This window comes from Argiope bruennichi, chromosome 6 (genome assembly GCF_947563725.1).
Source record: "Argiope bruennichi chromosome 6, qqArgBrue1.1, whole genome shotgun sequence".
In the NCBI taxonomy this organism is placed as follows: domain Eukaryota; kingdom Metazoa; phylum Arthropoda; class Arachnida; order Araneae; family Araneidae; genus Argiope; species Argiope bruennichi.
Window position 1 is genome coordinate 101048218 of NC_079156.1, and position 17199 is coordinate 101065416.

General features: G+C 28.3%; 1 protein-coding gene across 1 annotated transcript in view; it reads left to right on the forward strand.

Moving 5' to 3' along the window:
* The first annotated feature begins 874 nt into the window (after nt 1-874).
* The window catches only part of LOC129972917 (putative inorganic phosphate cotransporter), a 48744-nt gene continuing 32419 nt past the window's right edge, over nt 875-17199 (forward strand). The window contains exons 1-3 of the mRNA XM_056087237.1: nt 875-1339; nt 8701-8912; nt 15697-15933. Coding sequence (XP_055943212.1) covers nt 1186-1339; nt 8701-8912; nt 15697-15933 — 603 coding nt within the window. The 5' untranslated portion in view covers nt 875-1185. The remainder of the gene's footprint in view (nt 1340-8700; nt 8913-15696; nt 15934-17199) is intronic.

A 17199-nucleotide genomic window follows, 5' to 3' on the forward strand; every position in this document is an offset into this window, starting at 1 on the left:
AGAGAGAAGAAAACGAAATTAAAAATGCAATTGTTTCTTCAATGTCTTCCCACCTGCATTCTATTTAAACCAAAATATGTTACATATTATTTAGTCGACAGGATTCGAATAATCTTTATATATATATATATATATATATATAGTCTGCCTTATTTTAATCTGATTATCTCAACACTAATTCAATTTATTTCATTTTACTTAAAATCGTACTTCCATTATATCGACTATCGACTACAATAATTTTAAATTCCCATAATTTATTAAAGAAAATACTTCAAGAATAAAAAAAATTGATATATGGATCCGAGATTTTTAAATTGATTGCTTCAAAATTAATAAAATTTATTTTATGTTATTCTAGATCATACTTCCATCATATCGACTAATATAGTTTTAAATTCCCATAATTTATTAAAGAAAAAATTTCTAGAATTAAAAAATGAGACATGCTTGATCTTTGGGAATGTTATCTTTACATTTATTTGAAAAAAACAATAATTTAAAAATGATAATTTAAGATTGGTAGTACTGTCAATACAAACATTATACAATGTCTCCTCAATGCGTTGAAAACTACGTGTCAATTCCAATAAATGCAAAAATTCCACATGAATTTAAAATAAAATAAATGGTCATTTAAGCTTCATGAAAAACATACTTTTGGTTTTCGTTCGTTTTAGTTATATTATCACAATTCGTAGAAAATGATGTCATTATGCAAATAAAGTACTTACGTCGTAAGCCTTGAATCATTTCATGTGAACATCTATAAATTTTACATCTAGCAAAACACAGGTGAATTAGTGAAATACTAGAATTTATAATCCTCATTAGTGTCAACACCTGTGTAAAAACCAACATCCAATCCAGCTTTTTACACCGACAATGAAAATCCCGAATTAAAAATATCTCGATAGAAAATTTTTGCAACATATGCATAAGTAAAAGAACGTGGACTATTTCACGTGATATCGTATCTAGAAAATGCAAGAAATAAACTGGACCATCATAAGTAATTGATGTTTCAAACTCCATTTTTATCACTTGTGGTAAAATATATGGTTAAATTTCCTGTGTTTATTTAAATGTTGTTAACTGATATGCAGAATTTTACCAAACATTTTTCTTTTTGATCATAACCTGCCTAAATGACTAGGGAATAAGTAAATTTATTAGTTCTCGAAAATGATCAACGCCGATTCGGATAATGATTTGGGTGCAGCAAGAAAATGCTATGACAATCCAGTATGTAACGATATCAAAGGGTTAGAGCCTCTTCCAGTGACTATTAATCCGACGAGAAAAAATGAAATTCTCAATACTGCAAAAGAGAAACAAAGTATGTTATTTTATTTGGTTACTTTTCATTTGTAAAGGTGAAAAATTCTTGATACATTGTAAAATTCTCTTTTTTCTACTTTATAAAATGTATATATTTCGTATAAAATTGATTTGCCTATTCGTTTGAATTCGTTTTCATCTGAAAATAAATATGCAGACAATTTTCTAAATAAAAATCTATTTTTTTTTAATTTTAAAGGTTTTTGTTGCCATTTACGTAGCGGCAATTTAAAAACTAGTATTCTCTACTAATAATAAAGTAGAATATGTATATGTATGTATTATCATTCTATAAGTCTGGCCGCTTGAGCTAGATCAATATCAGACAAATTTGGTCCAGATATTACAATGGAAGATTGAACTGTAAATCTCGTAGTAAATTTTGTTTCACAAAAAGTACTGATAAAAAATTTTATATATTAAAATTTTAGTGAGATTTTGACATTTTATCGTTTTAATTTCTTGAAATATTTATGCAAAACAATTATTTTTACATTTATTTTAAAATGCGAAATTATTTTTTTTTAAATATTCCAAATATAATAATTATTTCTTCTGAATATGACAATTGACAAAAAATTTATTGCATTTTTTTTCACTATATTTCGTTATCGTAAAGAAACTCACAGTTTTCATTGTTTCGTAAAATATTTAATCGCCTTATTTTCTTCTATAATTAAAAGCTAAGATTTTTAATTCTTACATTCACAGTTTAAATGAGAAAAGAAAATTGAAGTTCAAATACTGAAAACAGACGACGTGCAATTCGAAGATAGATATCCCAGGGCTCTTACGGTTTTAATTGCGTTTTCTTTATCTTTAAATTTGGGACTCAACTCTGTGAGGAAGTTTCTTTTACAAATAAATGGAACAAGTATAAGGCTATCAAAATAAATTTTTTTGTCAATTTGATGCTTAAAATAGTTTGTTTTTGTCATTATAAATATGAAGTTATTCCTAAATTATTTAGTTAAAATTAAACAAAACCAAATCATCGGTGAACCAACTAGTCGTCAAAGCCAGCTAATTTAAAAATGAAACATAATGCAAAGTACCTTCGCATGATTAACTTAGTTTAATTAATTTGTAATTATTATTATACATATTTTTAATTCTAAATATCATAGCTTACGAAAACACTCAAAAACTCACCAAGCCTTATTTAATACTTTGAAATAATAAAATTAATATACAAAGCCAGCTAGTTTAAGAATAAAACATAATGCAAAGTGCCTTCGCATCATTACCTTAGTTTAATTAATTTGTAATTATTATTATACATATTTTCAATTCTAAATATCATAGCTTACGAAAACACTCAAAAACTCACCAAGCCTTATTTAATACTTTGAAATAATAAAATTAATATACAGAGCCAGCTAGTTTAAGAATAAAACATAATGCAAAGTGCCTTCGCATCATTACCTTAGTTTAATTAATTTGTAATTATTATTATACATATTTTTAATTCTAAATATCATAGCTTACGTAAACACTCAAAAACTCACCAAGCCTTATTTAATACTTTGAAATAATAAAATTAATATACAAAGCCAGCTAGTTTAAGAATAAAACATAATGCAAGGTGCCTTCGCATCATTACCTTAGTTTAATTAATTTGTAATTATTATTATACATATTTTTAATTCTAAATATCATAGCTTACGGAAACACTCAAAAACTCACCAAGCCTTATTTAATACCTTGAAATAATAAAATTAATATACAGAGCCAGCTAGTTTAAGAATAAAACATAATGCAAAGTGCCTTCGCATCATTACCTTAGTTTAATTAATTTGTAATTATTATTATACATATTTTTAATTCTAAATATCATAACTTACGTAAACACTCAAAAACTCACCAAGCCTTATTTAATACTTTGAAATAATAAAATTAATATACAAAGCCAGCTAGTTTAAGAATAAAACATAATGCAAGGTGCCTTCGCATCATTACCTTAGTTTAATTAATTTGTAATTATTATTATACATATTTTTAATTCTAAATATCATAGCTTACGTAAACACTCAAAAACTCACCAAGCCTTATTTAATACTTTGAAATAATAAAATTAATATACAGAGCCAGCTAGTTTAAGAATAAAACATAATGCAAAGTGCCTTCGCATCATTACCTTAGTTTAATTAATTTGTAATTATTATTATACATATTTTTAATTCTAAATATCATAGCTTACGTAAACACTCAAAAACTCACCAAGCCTTATTTAATACTTTGAAATAATAAAATTAATATACAGAGCCAGCTAGTTTAAGAATAAAACATAATGCAAAGTGCCTTCGCATCATTACCTTAGTTTAATTAATTTGTAATTATTATTATACATATTTTTAATTCTAAATATCATAGCTTACGTAAACACTCAAAAACTCACCAAGCCTTATTTAATACTTTCAAATAATAAAATTAATATACAAAGCCAGCTAGTTTAAGAATAAAACATAATGCAAGGTGCCTTCGCATCATTACCTTAGTTTAATTAATTTGTAATTATTATTATACATATTTTTAATTCTAAATATCATAGCTTACGTAAACACTCAAAAACTCACCAAGCCTTATTTAATACTTTGAAATAATAAAATTAATATACAAAGCCAGCTAGTTTAAGAATAAAACATAATGCAAGGTGCCTTCGCATCATTACCTTAGTTTAATTAATTTGTAATTATTATTATACATATTTTTAATTCTAAATATCATAGCTTACGTAAACACTCAAAAACTCACCAAGCCTTATTTAATACTTTGAAATAATAAAATTAATATACAGAGCCAGCTAGTTTAAGAATAAAACATAATGCAAGGTGCCTTCGCATCATTACCTTAGTTTAATTAATTTGTAATTATTATTATACATATTTTTAATTCTAAATATCATAGCTTACGTAAACACTCAAAAACTCACCAAGCCTTATTTAATACTTTGAAATAATAAAATTAATATACAGAGCCAGCTAGTTTAAGAATAAAACATAATGCAAAGTGCCTTCGCATCATTACCTTAGTTTAATTAATTTGTAATTATTATTATACATATTTTTAATTCTAAATATCATAGCTTACGGAAACACTCAAAAACTCATCAAGCCTTATTTAATACGTTGAAATAATAAAATTAATATACATTAATGTCTAACATTTCGAAGATTTGAAATCTACTAGCCCATGCGGACAGTCTTTTACTTTTATGATTCACAGCAAGGTATCTGACATTCAAATATTTTGATTATTTACTCGACAATTTTTTTAAAATGATGTGTTGTTTTGCTATTAACTTCAAGGCTCTCATTAAAGGATATCTAACGGAAGTCACTACTAGGATAGTAACCGTTTGATCACTGGATCTTCGTTACATCTTCCTTTAAAATCAGCTACATGCATAGGATTAGATTTTTCTGTTATTGACTAAAATTCAACTGATAACCCGAAACTGCCAGGACTGTCAGTATAGAATTAAGATAATCATTATTTACTTTCAGAATCACTATCACGATGTGTTTTTCTCCCAATGTATCTGACTCTAAAAACTTTCCCTGCCAACATATTTAGTAGTTATTGCTTGCAACATTATGTCTGATGAATCCAAAATTTCTATTGTACCCCTTTCAGTAAATTTATTTTAGCTTATTAAACTGAAAGTTGCTTATTTTGGATGCATTTTCAACAATCAGGAATTTGCGTTGTTTTGGGATTGGGAAAAAGTCTCTTATAAGCGCTGAAACCATAAATTGTTGAAGATTACCAACCGTAGGAATTGAAGCCTAAAATATTAATATCAGAAAAAAAAATTCAAATTCAAAATGAGTGAATTTAAATTCTGAATTACAACCAGTTACTTTTAATACAAATTGTATAATTGAAAATACTTCTGCAGACAGATTATCTTGATAATATCAATGCATTTTTTTCAAAATTGTTCAATTTATAAATGCATTTCATGTGTCCAACCATTGTTTAAAAATCCAATTCTCATTCAATTCAAAAATATAATCGAAATTTTTGTTGCAATATAAAATTGTTTTCGTGTGATAACTTGAAATTTTGCGGTGGAAGATTTCAAGTTTTTTTTCTTTTCCTTTTATTAGATTACACTAATGATTAATAATTTAATTAGATCCAACAAATAATTTTATTTACTAAATGATTTCGTATTTAATTGCAAATCAGTGCGGTTAGATTGAATGAGTAAGAATATTGATAAAAGTATTAATGAGTAAGAAATTTCTAAAATAAAATCAATTGTAAAATCCAAAATTTATATCATTATCTTAACAATTATAACAATAACTGATATAATAAAAATTTATAATATCATTAATTATAATCAATCAAATAGTGAAATCAAAATCTGTATTGCAAAATAAAAATATTCTCGCATGATAACTTGAAATTTTGCGAAGGCGTATTTCAAGATTTTCTTATTAGACTGGAAATGTACTTTTATTGATAAACCTTAATAAAGATTTTATTCAGAAAATAACTTCATATTTAGTCAATCATTTTTTTTACAAAATGCAAAATTTGCAAATCAGTGCGATGAGATTGGATGAGTAAGAATATCAAGGAATGTATTGATGAGTGCGAGATTGAGGAATATATTGACGAATACGAATTTTGAAGAATATATTGAAGAATGCAAATATCGAGGAATGTATTATTGAGTTAGAATATTGAAGAATGTATTGAAGAGTGCAAATATCGAGGAATGTATTAATGAGTAAGAATATCAAGGATGCATTAATGAGTAAGAATATTGAGGAATGTATTAATGAGTAAGAATATCGAGGAATTTATTAATGAGTAAGAATATCAAGGATGCATTAATGAGTAAGAATATTGTGGAATGTATTAATGAGTAAGAACATTGTGGAATGTATTAATGAGTAAGAACATTGAGGAATGTATTAATGAGTAAAAATATCAAGGAATGCATTAATGAGTAAGAATATTGAGAAACGTATTCATAAGTACGAATACTGAGGAATGTATTCATAAGTATGAATAATGAGGAATGTATTCATAAGTACGAATACTGAGGAATGTATTGGTGATTACAAATGTTTTTAAATAAAATCAAATATATATTGAAATATCGTGTAATCATTTTCGTACTTAGTAACAAAATATTTTAAGTCCAATTTTGCTTTTTTTCTGTTTCGAGGAGATAAATTATTCTTCCGATTAGGTGTGTATTCGTCCCGTTGAAATTTTCATATTTAATGAACTAGATGTCTCCATTTTTAATACCTCTATGACATGATAAAAAGCGATGAAAAATGTGCCAGGAAATATAAATCATTTTTTATTATCGCTATTTCAATTGTTTGGATTTTTTTTCCCAATGAATTGATTAACTTATTGTAAAATAAAATGAAAATGGGAAAAAAAATGTGCTACAATTTTTTTCATTGTTTAAATTATTTTCAAAATCGTGAATATCTGGTGATAAAACAAAAATTTAAAAGAACGGCAGCTATGCAAAATACATTGACAAGAAAACAACAGACGATATTGGTTTCAAGTCATAATTACTTCATAGTGCTAAAAAAAAAACTTTTTAAAAATCGCCAATAGCGGATTTTTTAATATATTAACAAAGACGAAAATGTTCTTAAGCGATAATTCTTTCACAGTTAGAAAACAAAACGTAGGAGGTAAACGAACAAAAAAAACCCTCTGAAACAACAGAATCTAAAACAACAGACGAGGATTTCCTCAATGAAAAATCAATATCAATGAGCTACTCGTGCAGCACTCTCAAATATTATGGAAATGCTTAATATTTAAAATTCAAATTTTGTATGAACATCCAAATGTGTATTAAATGTTATGGAAATCAGATGAGCAAAGTTTCGGTTTTATGTATATGAATAATTTTAATTAAATAAACATAATATAAATATTTGTTAGATAATATATTTATTTTATAAACGAACGACCACCTTGTTCTCTGAGATTATTATTTGTATTTATTCTTAATGATATTTCTTATGCCTAATTTGATTTACATTTTCCTCCCAAATATACTTAAATATTGAATTGTGGCATTCATTATAGTTACTTTATTTTACAGTTCTACATATGTGTTATATGTTGTACATATAAAACCATCTTTATAGAGTCAACTTTCATATCAAATAATAGTTTTAGAAATTTAACTGTCCAAATAATCAAACTTTTAACTTCCGTGATATTCTAACTTCCCTTTTATATATGTTGTTGTTGTTTATAATGGCACTTACCATAGACAAGCCAAGGGAACGTCTCTCGTTTTAGTAGTAGGGCCAAAAGTACGTCTTAGCTACTAACGCATCACATTCGCTTGCACAACCCCTTTTTTACAGAGGGGGGGGGCACATTCACATATCTCACATATAGAACAGATGAAGAACAACCATACCCGAACCAGGTCTCGAACCCAGGTCATGGGGACGACGCGCTACCCTTATGCCAGGACGCCGGCATACGGGTAGAGGATTTCTATTTTATATATAAATCATCTTAATGGAGTCAATTCCCACATCACATAATAGCATTAAAATTTTAACTGTCCAAATAATCTACCTTTTAACTTTTGTGATGTTCTAACTTTCCTTTTATATATAAACCATCTTAATGGAGTTAATTCCCACATCACATAGTAGTATTAAAATTTTAACTGTAGGAAGTTATCTTTTGGCTTTCGTGGTTTAACTTCCTTTTCTCATGTTATATGCAAATTATACAGAGATTAAACATAATTAATATTTCTTGGCTTTGAACCATGGACGAAAATCATGCGGTTAAATATTAGATGAGACAATGAAATCTATTGTAGAAAATAAAAAATAATTAAAAACTGCCTAATTTTCTGGAGAAATTGCTCAACATTTAAATTGCTATCATTAAAAAGACATTTTTATAAATTTTAAAATGATAGGAAAATTAGTTTCGAATTGTAATATTTTCGAGAGTTAACACAGAAAAACCAAAATATCTTTTAATTTTCTATTAAGATTTTTAAAAATTGCTTCGAGATGCACATTCCTCTTTTCCAAAACATATCTGTGCCAAATTTGATAGCTATAGGTTTAACAGTGCGTCCTATCCAAACGTACACATTCATCTTTACAATTACTAAACGTAAAAGTTATGATTAATTTATTACATTCATTTAACAGAAGTTATTTTGACTATAAATTAGATAAAATAAGCATCCATACATCAATATCCATTGTTCTAAAAACATTCTGTGCATATTTTCACAGCACAAATTATCTCACTGTTTTGGTTTTTTTTGCGATAAATCTCACCAAAAAAAATGTTCCTTTTTTTTTTTTTTTTTTTTTTCAGATTCTGAACAATCACTATTTCAGTACCGCTATATTGTAACACTTTTTGGATTCTTCATGTATTGCGAATTAGATTGTTACAGAATAGCGACCAGCATGAGCGTTGTAAAAATGGTGAACAACACGGCTGTCAACATTAGGGAGAGTTTCAACAGCACTATTGATTCCTGTCCATTAGATGATTTGACCTTTGAAGAATTTCTAGAACCAGATGTAAGTATATATTTCTTAGAAATAAATCTGTAGGTTCATTATTTCTCACAGATTTTTAAAATATTTAATTTATTAAAATATGTGTTTGAAGTCTTTAAAGTATTCCTTCATATCGCTATGGATGCCAATATCGCCATTTATTAAAATATGTGAAGTCTTTAAAATGTTCCTTCACATCGCGAAAGATGCCAACAATGCCAAGTCGCCAAAGTCAAAAACTAAAGTAGTTAGTTAAGTAAACAATACTGTTTGTAGGGTTACCAGAAAAACTTCTCTCATAGCTTCCATGGAATGCAATATTGACAAATATGGGAACAAAAGAATTTGCTAATGTCTATCAGTCAAGTACAGAAAATAAACTTTTTGCTTCATTTATATATGACTAGCCGCCTTTGGCGACCAGCCGGTTCGCCAATCTTAATGTTCGTTAAAATTTTAATAATTAAATATTTTATACAATTTCTACTTTAATAGCTTCTTCATCAAAATATTTTAAAAATTCAAATTTTGATTGTCATATAATTCATTCATAATATTATAAAGGCCTTCAGTCATAACGTAATATGTATCTCTCATTTTCTGTAAGCACCCGTAGAATTTATGCTTAAAATTAAAATGGAAATGACTAAACTGCAATTAATATAATATTTTTTTACTGAAACAAAGCATTTTTTTTTTTAATATTATGATTACTGATAATAGAGTCACTGAGCGTTTAAACTTTATGGGCACTAAAGAATATCTTTTTAAATTTATGTAATATCTCAAGAGTTTGTCAACAAAATTTTCTTAGATTCATTATGAGCAGATCGATTCATTAACAATGTTTAAATTTAAATGCATCAAACACTAAGAAAATAAAACGAATCGTTTAAAATAAACTGTTGAAAACAGATTTAAAAAAAACTACTTGAAAAACGATGTACTTAAAACTATAAGCATATACAAAAAATATATAACTAACATAAATACAATTTACTTACAAAAGCATGCGACTAACTCAAAAATAATTTAAATCATCCATTGATAACGGTTGCCATAGCAACAATCAGAACAGAATGCGCATGCGTGAATTTTCTTCGCCAGCTCCGGTAACGCAAATACGTGATTTTTTCTACGCCAGTTGGGGTAACGCTATGCGGATTAGAAATTTTTAATTTCCTTTATTCTGTTTTATTTTAATTCAAAAGTACTTCAGAATGAATCTGAAAGATCGATTAATTAACAATGTTTAATTTTAAATGCGTAAAACATTAAGAAAATAAACAGAATCGTTTGAAATAATCCGCCGAAAAATGTTAACCCTAGCCTCATTTCTGTTGGGAGAAAAAAAATTTGAAGTTGGCGGTGGGGAAAATGGAAGATTTTTTTGGCGGAAAAGTTGGCGGTGGAGAAAATGGAAGATTTTTTTGGCGGGAAAGTTAGTTTTTAATTAATAATTAAAATTCTAATTAAAATTTCAAAAAAAGGGACCCCAGGTGCACATTCCCGACCTCTAAGGTATACATGTACCAAATTTGATAGCTGTATGTCAAATGACCTGGCCTGTAGAGCGCCAACACACACACACACACACACACACACACACATTGAGCTTTATTATAAGTATAGATATAGATATAGATTAATGACTGTTATTGATTTAAATAATAAATAAAAGTTTTAAAAGTCTTGATTTTTAAATTGACGAAATGCTTTATAGATGAATGGAATTGTATTGCTTTAAATAATGAATAAGATAGTAACTTTTAAAAAAAGTCTAGAATCCCTCCGTTTGAATTTTTTGATAGGCATAAAGGTGACAGTTGTAACATCGCCGTAGACCATTCTAATATGGTTTATACAGCTGAATGGCATAAATCATTATCTCACAAGATGGTGTTATTACAAGAGCGATTTTTTCATTCCTATGATTTCATATTCAGATGATAATGATGATAAATATGGTAATGATATGATTCTATATCACCTGTACAAATTTCCAGCATATTAACTGAATATAATTTCTTTTATATCATTATTATTTTTTTAATCCAGTTCTTATTTCATTATTGGGTTATTCTTCTCTGATATTAAAAGTAAAGGGAGATATAATGTGTAGCATCATGTATATTTTCAGGTAAAAGCAAACATTTTTTTGTGACATAGCAGAAAAAGTGGAAAAAAAAATAAAAGATAATAAAAAAAAATGTATGCTCTTCTTTGAGATAGCAACAAGATAGATTTATACATTATTTTCCATACAAACGAATGGTAACATATAGACAACTAACTAATATCAAAGTATGAAATCATATTATAGAATTAAGCAATAAACCAATAATTTTGAATCGTGCAGCTATTGTATGCAGGGCAGCTAGGGTATGCAATACCACTATATGTTCAGGTATCGCGAAACATAGCAAAATAATATACGTTTTTTTTTATGTCTCCCTAACGGGCTAAATTAATTAGCTAATTAATGGCTTAATTAATTGCTTAAATCTAAATTAGTGAAACATTGATTATCCCTGAAAGAAAAAATTGTAACCATAACGATTGATGGGGCAACAATTATGAAAAAAGCTTAGGAGTAATAGATGTATTATATCAAAAAAATAAGGAACAGAAGAATCCAAATACTGTGGATATAGAAATTTCGGATTCCAACTTTGAAAATAGTAAGAGTGAGAGTGATATTGACAATGAAGATAATGACAATGTAATTGTTGAAGAAGATATTGCTAATGAGGATGAAATATTAACCTATCAAGAAATGCTTCCTATAATTTATAAAGTTCAAAAAATTGTTAAGATATTTAAACGTTCCCCTATAAAAAAGATATATTACTAAAATATATACTAACTGAAAATAAAACAGAATATATGTTAATATTAGATTCTAGAACACGTTGGAACAGTTTACTCCTAATGATGGAACGATTTTTGAAACTGAGAAATCCAATCCAAATATCCAATCATCGACTTAAACCTGTAAATTAATTTTTCAGATAGTGAATTCGACTTAATATCCAGAACTATATCAGCTCTACTTCTAATAAAACTGACTATTGAGGCATTATGTCTGAGAGATTCTAATTTATTAACAGCTAATGCAACAATAAATTTCATGTTGCAGTCATTGAAAGAACAGCACACATCACTATCTGAAGAATTATATATTACATTGAAAAATCGCACAGAAGATAGGCATACCGAAATAGAAAATGTCTTATGGTATTTACATAATTATAATGATTTTTGAAATAAAAATGAAGAAGAGAAAAAAACCAATTCAAATCTGATTAAGTTTAGAGTAAATTTTCTTAAAATTTTTTGCCCACAAACCTATCCACATTCAGAAGAATTCGGTTCAATTATCGAAGATTATGATGTCACTACTGTCGATAGTGAAAAGGAATTGTCTCTTGAACAAAAATTAGAATTAGCGATAAATAAAAAAAATTAAACGAACCAAAATACAATACAGAAATCAGCTATATCCAAAATCATCCGACGGGAAATCGATTTATTTTATTTGAAGATAAGGGATTTAGAGAGAAATACTTGGAAATATATCGCGTCTTGCTAACAGTACCACAAACTAGCGTAGATGCCGAAAGAGCGTTTTCGACAGCTGGTAATTTTTACTCAAAATTAGTTTTCAGGCTTAATGACAGTACAATGGATGCATTATGTTTTTTAAGATCACATTTCAAAACTTTGTAAAAGTACCACAGACTGAATAGTGATATTTACACTTTTTTTGTGATTTAAATAAATAAGATGTTTCTTTACTTTTTTGTGATTATATACTGTTATAATTTATAAGTTATAAATTATTTTTTGTGACATTTACACTCTTTAACAAAACTGGCAAATAAAACAAAGAAACACCTGTGTTTTCTTTCTTTTTCCTAAAATTTCTAATACCGGTATTAAAACCGGTATCCCGGTATTAAGATTTAAAAAATACCGAATACCGGTATTGAAATTTTGGTCCGGTATTGCAATCCCTAATGGCAGCAACAAGTTTTTTGTTTGATTTTTTTTTGCTTGGTATATTCCTTGAGGCATTTATTACGGCTTTCGAATTATGGATTTATTTATGTACTTTTCCATTTGTCCTCAAACTTTGTCTACTTTATTTGATATCGTTTTCATTTACATTTCAGTAATTCATGTTTATAATCATAAATAGTGTCAATAAAATTTAATTTTTGTTGGCGCTGTTTAATAATGAATTTTGATATATTTTTTAATTATTAAGTACATTACTTTTGATATTTTTCTGGGATGGATTACTAAATTGTTTTTAAATATATTAAAAAATACAATTAATGAGATTATTTGGTGGTTAAAACATATAATTTATTGAAAAAAATAATTTTAACTAACTTCTCTTAGCGGGGTGGGTCCTTATTTAGGGACAACACTCGTTTAGAACAGTCGATCACGGAATTCTTATTACATGAACTCACGGAAATCACGGAAAAAATCACGGAATTCTTATTACATGAACAATAGTTAGGAATAATTAGATTAATAAATATTTCTATTTACATACTAAGAAATTTAAATCTTTTAAAATATTAAAATTACTCAGTTTTATATATCTGTTGCAAAAAAAAATTAAACCAAATTTGATATACATAAATTACGAAAAATAAGCACCTTTCCAATTTAAACAAGCTAATAAATAAAAATAACAAACTTATATGCAAAAAATAAATGTATGTATATTATAATTAAATAATTAAAATTAGAAATGTTTATCAATTTTAAAATATTAAATGGAAAATATAAAAACTGTAAAATGTCTCTTCATTTCGAATAAAACTACAATTCGAATGAACATACAATATTTTTGTTCAACATGTAAGACTATCTTCATTTTAGAAATATGATTCATTTTCATGTATTTCTTAGCACAATAAAAGTAACCGTAAAATAATACCATAAATAATTTTCAACAGGCGGATCGAGTCTAAATTATATTAAAATTCCAATTTAATTAAAAGAATTTATTTGATATATTTTTGATTTGATAAGGATCGTGAAAGAATCTATACATGTAATCCTCAGGAGGTACAAAAGAGCCCCTCCGCTTCTTTTAAAACTATCAGACGAAATCCAAGTTTTCGTGTTCCTTATCCACGATGCGAGATAAAGAACTGATAAGCGCGTTGAATTTCTTATAATATGCATCACTGGTACTTTCATGGATTATTCCTTAAAGATAGTGACGAGTGACGGTTTGGTAAGGAATTGACTCATTTATACTATAAACCATGAAGCAGATGCTAAAATTTAAAATTATTCTTTATGCAGAAGAAGAATTTGAGCGGATAATGTATTTAAGAAAATGTATTGGAGATATTTTGCTAAGATAAGGATCTTGAAAGATTCTTCTCATGTAATCCAAAACTTCCTCAAGAATAATGAAATAGCTCCTTCACTTCCTTTAAGACGGAAACAGAGTTTTTTGATGTCCTTTTCATGGAATGTGTAAAGACAGACGTGATATTCTCATTGAATTTCTTATCGATGTGCATCACTGGAGTTTTTAAAGATACATTTCCATATACGAGAGTAATAAGTGAAGATTTGGTAAAAAAATTGAACTGATTTATACTATAAACCATGCAGCAAATACTAAATTTTAAAATTATTCTTTATGCAGACGGATAACTTGAGAGGATAATGTATTTAAGAAAACATATTGGAGATATTTTGATAAGATAAGGATCTCGAAAGATTCTTCTCACGTAATACAAAACTTCCTCAAGAATAATGAAATAGCTCCTTCACTTCCCTAAAGGTGAAAGCAGAGTTTTTGAGCTCTTTGCCACGATGAGTGGAAAGGGAGACATGACAATCCCAAATTTCTTAACGATGTGCATCAGGAACTATTTAGAATAGGTTTCCTTAAAAGTTAGTAATTAGTGACTATTTAGTAACGAATTGTATTCATTTATATTGTTACGAATCTGTAATATTGCTTCCTAGCATAGTTAGTTGCCTCGTAGGAAAGACCATTACTATTGGGTACTGATCAGATGCCAGATCAATGCCCCCCGTGCTCGGCTACTATTTGGTGACTTGGCTCGAAATTGAAAACAAATTGGATGATACAGGAATCTTCAAGAATATTGGCGATAGAACCAATAGGAACTGAGTTATGCCTGATTGTTCAAGAACCTTCTCTGATCTGCTCCAGAAAAAATAAAATCTCGGCAGTCTAAGACGAAGATAGTCGTATGGAACTCTTGTCCTGTATTCGTCTAGAAAGTGAGTCAACAGCGAATTAGTTGGTCCAGTCCAGGGAAGCCCAAGCGTTGATTGGAGCTTTAGCTAATAGTGGATTCAGAATTGATTTTGTGCGCCGAGTTTTGGAGTTTATTAATGAAGCAGTATCCATTCGTGAGTAGAGTAGTCAGTCGTACAGTAATGTCTTGGATAGGCAGCTAAACGAGGAGACAGTAGAGAATAGAAGACGTTTGGAGAACCATAGAAAATAGTTACGTAGATTAGCTCCTCCTGTTGAATTTTGTCTGGCTGTACTACTGATAACTATTTGTGGGCTGCTGTACATTGTTTGTGTACGTCTCGGTTGTATTTTGTCGTCGTATATTCTTATTTAAGTATTAATAAACGTCTTTATTTGTTATTGAGGCCTGTGGATTTTGTTACACCATACAAACAATACATAGCGAAACCGTACGAATTTTAACGGAATATTTTTCTGTTCATAACAATATTATAATCCAGGAAACAGATACTAAATTTTAAAATTATATTTTAGGAAGAAGGAGAATTTGACTGGAGTCCTGAAATCCAAGGCTATATATTGAGTGCGGGTTTCCTCGGCTATTTTGTAACTCAGATACCGGGTGGATTATTATCTCAAGCTTATGGAGCAAAAAATGTATTTTTAGGTGGAGTTCTTTTAGCATCATTGGCTCATTTGTTATCTCCTTTTGCTGCCTGGGGCAGCTGCTATTTGATGATATTGATTCAATTCCTAAGGGGAATAGGACAGGTGAGAATGCTTTTATTCTTGTATTTTGTTGCATTGTTGTATTTATTTAATGAAATAGGTATATGGCTTTTCAAGATGACGGTTAGTTTTTATTTATAAGCTAATTTTTATTTATAATTTTGCTGTAGCTCTAAAGTGATCCTCCTATCGAACACAATCTATCGGAATTTGTAAAAATAGTCCCAAATTAGTTTTCTTTTCTTTTAAAATATTATAAAAATTGTTCCTATATATGGAGTTCGATAGTCGATAGAATATAGTGTTAGGAATCATAATCACTCTGAAAAAAATGGTTAAAAATATCATCTTCAACTAATAAAAAGATAAGACAAAATGCAGAAAGCAATGTAAAGCCTTTTGATTATTCCATAAAAAAAATACAATAACCGTTATAAAACTCATAAACTTTCCCACCGCCACTGGTGCAAGCATTTACTATTTCTGAAAGTCATCGTTTACGAAATGCCAGTGAATTTTGGCATGTTTCTTTAATTGCCATCGCTGCTGCTATTTCCAAGAATTGCTTTGAGAATATGCTTAAAATATGACGAAAATGCTGCTTACTGCTCTCCTTTATTAAAAGGGCACCAACCAAAAACTACTGCGTAGAATTAATTGAACTTTTTCACACACAGGCATTGCTATATCAGCTCTCAAAACATATAATAATAATGCGGCTTAAGTGTGAAGTTGGGTTCGAAAAAATACAATGAAACCATCTGTCGGGAAAAAACGAAATTACTTTTCGAACAACCCAATATATACATGTGTGTGTGTGTGTGTGTGTGTGTGTGTGTGTGTGTGTGTGTGTGTGTGTGTGTGTGTGTGTGTGTGTGTGTGTGTGTGTGTGTGTGTGTGTGTGTGAAGTTGGGTTCGAAAAAATACAAAAATACAATCAAAAGACTTGTGTGTGAAAAAGTTCAATTAATTCTACGCAGTAGTTTTTGGTTGGTGCCCTTTTAATAAAGGAGAGCAGTAAGCAGCATTTTCGTCATATTTTAAGCATATTCTCAAAGCACTTCTTGGAAATAGCCGCAGCGGTGGCGATTAAAGAAACATGCTAAAATTCACTGGCATTTCGTAAACGATAATTTTCAGAAATAGTAAAAATAAAAATGATCAATAAGTCAAGAAAATAGTCAATAAACAGTCAAGAGAATATAAATTAAGTGATCTGGAGGAAGAATTTGGCATACCCTTCGCCCAATCCATACATATAATTATGATCTGTCAAAAGTTTCGTATTAATTTCATCGATAAATGAAA